The sequence below is a fragment of the Ascidiella aspersa genome, chromosome 6 (genome assembly GCF_963924565.1).
Source record: "Ascidiella aspersa chromosome 6, kaAscAspe10.2, whole genome shotgun sequence".
NCBI classification, from domain to species: domain Eukaryota; kingdom Metazoa; phylum Chordata; class Ascidiacea; order Phlebobranchia; family Ascidiidae; genus Ascidiella; species Ascidiella aspersa.
In genome coordinates, this window is record NC_139452.1 from 18,583,022 (window position 1) to 18,589,436 (window position 6,415).

Genomic DNA, 6,415 nt, shown 5'->3' on the forward strand with positions numbered 1-6,415 from the left:
TATGATTTAAAGTGAAACAAGTGTTTTGTTCGTTATTCGAAAATCGTATTGTTCAAAAACTGATATGCGAGTTGTTAATTATTTAATGCGTAAAAGTATAAAGTCGTATTTCAAAAATTAAAGTCGTATTTTCGATTATTATGTCTTAAGTCTTTAAACTCTTATTAATCTGACACATTTCTGAGATTAAATCTAATTACTTTGTTATTCTAGGATGAAATCATTAGATTTCGTTACTTGTCACAGCAATGTCTACATTTCGTCCTAGCGAGCAATGATTGGTATGTGGTTGACACTCACCCCCGACTCGCAAGTGCAAATTTTGCAATCTGCCCTCTATTGATATTCCAAATGTTTTTTATCGATAAATTAAGAACCGCAGGCCGCTGAAAGATCTATTATTATAAATTGGAAAGCTGTCCGCCGGACGGACGGACGGACGGACGGACGGACGGACGGACGGACGGACGGCGGATAGCGGTCGCTGGCATGGCAGACAGACCACGTCATCGTCGCCTAACGTATAGTTCGAAAAATATCCCATATAATGCGGCGGTTTTATGGCAAAATGCGGTTTTATAACAAATTTATTACATATTTGCTTAAATATCACGCAATGCGAACAATGGCTGCTACAGCTACACTTAAGTTTTATATGTTTGTGAGTGGTTCCCTATTGATATTATATGCCAAGGTTTTCGTTGCACAAAATATGTTTGACGTGCTTTACTTTTCGGTTACATGCTAAATTGCCGTAAGAATTGTTAAATCATCGGTTACAAAGCGAGATGTGAGCACACGGACACGTTGTGGAAGTATGTTACCGCGCAAACTTTAGGTAGCGTTCGCAAAATATCTCATTTAGTGCGGCGGTTTTAATAGTAATCAATTTTCAGTTTCAAACGATATTTTACTTACATTGGACGCAGTATGGTACCGCGATTACGTATACACTAGAATATCCCGCAAAGCGAACAATGGCTGCTATAACTTAAGGTTTTACGTTTGTAAGTGGTTCCCTATCGATATATGTCACGCCGTCACGGGATTTCGTTACGTAAAAGTTGTTTGACGTGCTTAGCCGTTGGGTACTTCGTCGTTCCAAGTAAAAAAATAAGGTTTAGGTTTGTTGATGATTCCCGATCGATATACATATCACGAAGTTTCGTTCCGTTAGAGCCGGATGAGTTAGCGCTTATTTACTAAACCATCCCGAGAATGATGTGGTGCCGGAAATACGTATTTGTTAGGGCCGACCATCGCTAAATTGCAATGGTGTTGCCACTACAACACTGGCCGTTTTATTTAAATGTGGATTTTGACGACCTACTTTACTTTTGGGTTACATGTGAAATTGCCAAAGTATTTTTTGTTATCAGTTATAAAGCGAGATATGAGCACACTGACCCACAGCATAATATGTAATTGTAATGGTGATTAACAGGGAACCACTAGATGGCCGGCCGAAAACGATTCGGCACCGGTGATTCCATATTTGTTTTAAATGTGACGCCAATCGATTTAATGCCGCTTTCACACCCAGGCCGTTACCACATAAGGTTTTAGTGGTATTGTGGAAAAATATTTTTTGTTTCACACATAATCAGCGGCTAAAGGCATAGTGGCGACCAGCTGCCAGTGCAATTGTTGTTTTACTATTATAAGCTATTCGATCATTGCAAAATACCAAAAAAAATCATATGAAATTTATTTTACGTGTAGCTCCACGTATAGTGCAACGATAAGGACAATCAAAATGTTTTACCACTTTTTAAGCACGCTAGCCAGGATATTACGCTATCCGTAACATTACTTTTTTCAGTACATGGTAAACTGCCTTTTTAAATCATCGGCAATAACACGCGGCTCAAGCTAATGACGCAGGATACAACATAATATGTAATTTAGTTCTTAAGGGGCCACAGCTTAATGGAATCTTACATTTTTGTTTGTTTGATTTGACTCGAGAAAGATTTGACCCGGGGAATACGTATTTGATATGCTCATTGCACACAGCGCCTTTGCCAATATGTGGGGCCTATTATTATTGCTGCTTTCACAATAGCCGCATCTTACTTGAATTGTGAGAAAGTGTTTACTCCACCCATTTTATATACAATACGGAACTCTACTTTCGGTTACATGTTAAATTACACATTCATTTACACTTACACGGAAATGGTACACCATAATATGCGTGGTGATGAACAATCAACAGCTTGATGTCTACATACAATTTTTATCACACAAAAAGGGGCATGGCCGGAATGCATATAATATATCGCGCTTGTTGCAAAAGGCTGCATATTATTGTTACAAGTCAATACCCTGTTTAACCTGGGCAACGCCGAGTATTTCGTTTAGTTTATTATAAAATGCATCATTTGGACCCAGAGTTGCTTGCAATGTGCCTCATTGGATAAGTTCTTAACAAAATTGCGATGTATAGATTGTAGATTGAAGATTAATTATCTTAGTCATGCAGTGAGACGTTAGCGTTAATTAATAGGTCGTTACACACAGCGAAATTGTCAAGCAATAGTTGTGTAAGACATTCTAATTTAAGATGACGCAAAATAACATATTTAAAGTTTCTAGAAAAAAATTAAGGACATCATTGTGTGTGGCATGACTCTCACACCAGCGGCTTTGTTTTGCAAAAATATAATTTTTATTATTATAATCGAGTTAGCCATCAATTGTTTTAACAATTTGAATTATTCAATAAAAGATATCTATAATAAACGATTATATAATACGTTGGTATTCTAATTTAAATATCCCTAACATCCCTGAATGGGTAAAAATCATCAGGGGCCCTACAAAAGTTCCTCCAATGGAATAAAAACCTTCCTGCTCGGGTGATCCTCTTCCGGGATGGAGTTGGTGATGGGCAGTTGGACATGGTGAAAGACTACGAAGTTCCTCAACTATTAGAGTGCTTCAAGGTTGCTGACAAACCGGACTACAAGTAAATAACTTATATTTATTTTTATTTACTCTAGTAGGGATGTTCAAAAAAAGAATTTCGGATATTTACGATTCGAATTCAAAACTTTGAATGTGTCAATTGTATTTTACATGTGAATCATTTATATATTAATTTTTACGGATCAATCAATTATATTGGTCTGGTCCACTTACGTGTAAAGCTAGGTGCAGATATCACGTCGCATATACGTTTATGTTGAAAAAGCAACAAATAAATGATAAAAGTTAAATAATATCATCTGTTTCTTTATGTAGCTGAGAATTGAATTTTATTTGCTCGAATAAATTTTTAATTTTTTCGATTTTTTTTAAATTAACTTCGAAAATAACACGATAAAAGAAAACATCGCAAATGGAACGTCTTTCATTTGCGTTGAAGGCTCAAAAATTTAGGTTTTTTTGCTTGGAAACCAGCGGCAAATCCATCCATTTTAGACAGTATTTTAAATATTCGTACGTAGTAGGCAGATTGGAAATAAAACTAAAAATGTTTTCCTAGAGCTTTCTTCTTGCTCCACTTCAAGTGTACAAATTTAAATCTCGGATAGCTTTATTTGCTCAGAACGTGCAATACAATTTGACCTCCTAGCAAAAAACTAACATTTTGTGTAAAAAGATTTTAGGTGGCCCGTATGTTGGATACTCATGCTATATGATAATAATTAAATAATTGTATTTAAATAGAAAAAAACTCTTGATTCCTTGTTCTAGATTTAAAACCTACTGTTCTAGGTTACCTTGTACTTTTGCTTAGATTATACCGGATTGCTAAGCTTTACTGAAACAGTTGCATAGGAATGTTTCTTTTCCTACCATGTAGTCAATTTGAATCAAACTTAATGTTGCAGACCACATTTGAGCTTCATTGTGGTCAAGAAACGCGTGAATGCCCGATTTTTTGCGAGTGGAAGACAGGGCTTACAGAATCCCCCTCCTGGCACAATAATTGATGATGAGGTCACAAGACCACACTGGTAATGTTTTCGTATGGATTTTATTTTTAAGAATTTGTTACATTTTTTACCTCTAATTTAAAAACATCTGCTTAGTTATAAAACTTTATTTTCCTGATTTTATGTGCCCGACTTGTTAGTGCAATTTGTTGTAGCTTGGGTGTGCCAAAATCCCAGGCGCAATTGATTTGCACTGCGATGTCGAAGCATACTTTCCTCTCTACTTATGGCCGCTGAAATATCTCGCAATTAAACTTTTGTTAAATTAATATACATTGTGTTACTGTAAATAGAAGAAAATCTTACCGTTTAGTACGGTGGTGTGCAACCTTGTACACTGACTGGCGAAATATCACGTAGTTCAGACTGACTAAATTTATAACTGCTAAATGTGTGTACCTGGATTAGGACACTCGGACCCCCCCCCCCCCCCCTTTCGTAAGTGACAATATCGTTTTTTGTTCGTTTTTGTCAGCGTTTAAACTTACTGTCCGAAGCTGCGTGTTTTTAAATGTAATTGGGTCAGGCGTCTTGACCTAATGCGAAACCAAAATCAAAAGCAAAACGCCGTTTTTCTTCTTTTGTTTGGTCGACCGTAAACGCTAGATAGTTTTTTCTCTTCTTTTGTTATTCGTTCGGGTTGGCTGATCAGCAAGTGTGTGTTCGACAGTTAATAATATAAATCAAGCGGTTTCCGCTTTTTTCTCTCTGAAAACGTCGAGTTAGACGGTGCTGATGTTTCTCGCTGTTTGTTGTCTGCGTTAATATCAGATGTTGGTGTAAGACTGGGGTCGGCAACCTACTGTATCGGGCCCGTCGCCTCTTTGACAAACTATACACGAGTTAATTTCAAATACTTTTTGACTATTTTAACTACGTAAGTGCGAAAATTTTTCTTACTACGTCCCATTTGTTAACGTTTTGATGCTGTATTTTGAACTAGATCAGCGCTTCTTTACCGTTGCGCCGAGGAAAGCTGCCAATTGCGTCGCGGACAAACCGAAAACGTATTCAAAAATATTTGACATATATTTTCCAACATTTTTCATTTTCGGCAATGTAATAAAAACTTGCAAGAAATTTAAAAGAAACGCCTTTATACCAAAAAAAGAATCGCGCTCGCTTCGCTCGCCAGGTTTCAAACTTAAAACGGTTATCAAACGCTGAACTAAATTAACTATAAGTTAGACCGTTTTTTCGAAATAGTTTTATATGTCGCGCTAATCAAAAAAACCCCCGGGAAAAACGATCTCCGTTTAGTATTGCAGATGGCGAAAGACGTGCTTGTAATATAGCCTAGTCCCGTACATGGATCTACCAAAATCAATCACACATATTTCACGGTCTTGGTTTAGTTTTTCGCCTGAAGTTAACGATTGCACACTAAGCGGTTTCGCAGCTGGCGCCTGGTAGGATTGTCGATAACGCACGTGTTCGCTTTGCGTCTAAATGTTCGCTTTTGCTGGACGTTAATTGGCTGTTTCGGATGATTTTTTTTCTTGTTTATGACGTCATTACCATAGCTATTTTATGACGTCATTAACGTCAGACGAAAAAACAACGGGGAATTCCCTAAGTTGAAAATTCGTAACCCCCCCCCTTTTTGAATTTCTGGATACGCCCCTGCCCAAGCACCTTAAACAAATGCCAATCTTACAGCAACGGAGTTGCGAAGCCATTCATTTAAGTTAAAACGAATTCAGCAACGTATCTAACGAAATTAACGCTCTTATTCTCGGTGGATTTGGCTGTTAACTGAATTTGCTAAAATGTATGTTTCGCGGCCCTAAACCCAAAGCCTGTCGCAGGTTGCCCACCCCTGGTTTAGACCCCCAAAAGCAAAGTAATTCGATTTTATAGAAAGGCACGAAAAGTATGGTATTTTTAATTATTTTGTAAATATATAAAACTTTGATTTGTTGAGTAATAACTGTCGAAAAACCAAGACAACGAACTTTGAGCTTTATTTCACATCATTGACACTATTTTAACAGGTATGACTTCTTTGTTGTGAGCCAGTCAGTTCGTGAGGGTACAGTAAGTCCCACTCACTATAATGTGATTTATGACAGCTCAAACCTTCAACCTGACCACATGCAACGACTCGCATACAAATTGTGTCATCTCTACTATAATTGGCCGGTAATTTTGACTTAAATATTTTTATCTTGTATTTTAATTTTGCTATTTCTGTGGATAGTAGGACGGCATCACGGCTATAGGCATTTCATCTTTATTTAACGTAAAACCAAAGACGTGGGGCGGCTATAACTGAAGGATAAGAACAAGTTATTTCAATGTAACTCAATTTCATGGTGGAATATAATTTAGAGTTACTTTGTTCCATTCTGCAGGGAACAATCAGAGTTCCAGCTCCCTGCTTATACGCCCACAAATTGGCATTTTTGGTTGGCCAGAGTATCCATAGTCCAGTCGCCACCTCATTAGCTGACAAGCTCTACTTTCTCTGA

The 6,415-nt window shown here is 37.3% G+C and overlaps 1 protein-coding gene across 1 annotated transcript in view; it reads left to right on the forward strand.

Annotated features, from left to right (window-relative positions):
* The window catches only part of LOC146140604 (piwi-like protein 1), a 52,797-nt gene extending 46,382 nt beyond the window's left edge, over nucleotides 1-6,415 (forward strand). The window contains exons 19-22 of the mRNA XM_083391446.1: nucleotides 2,815-2,971; nucleotides 3,840-3,965; nucleotides 5,939-6,086; nucleotides 6,299-6,415. Of these exons, the coding sequence (XP_083247572.1) occupies nucleotides 2,815-2,971; nucleotides 3,840-3,965; nucleotides 5,939-6,086; nucleotides 6,299-6,415 (548 nt within the window). The remainder of the gene's footprint in view (nucleotides 1-2,814; nucleotides 2,972-3,839; nucleotides 3,966-5,938; nucleotides 6,087-6,298) is intronic.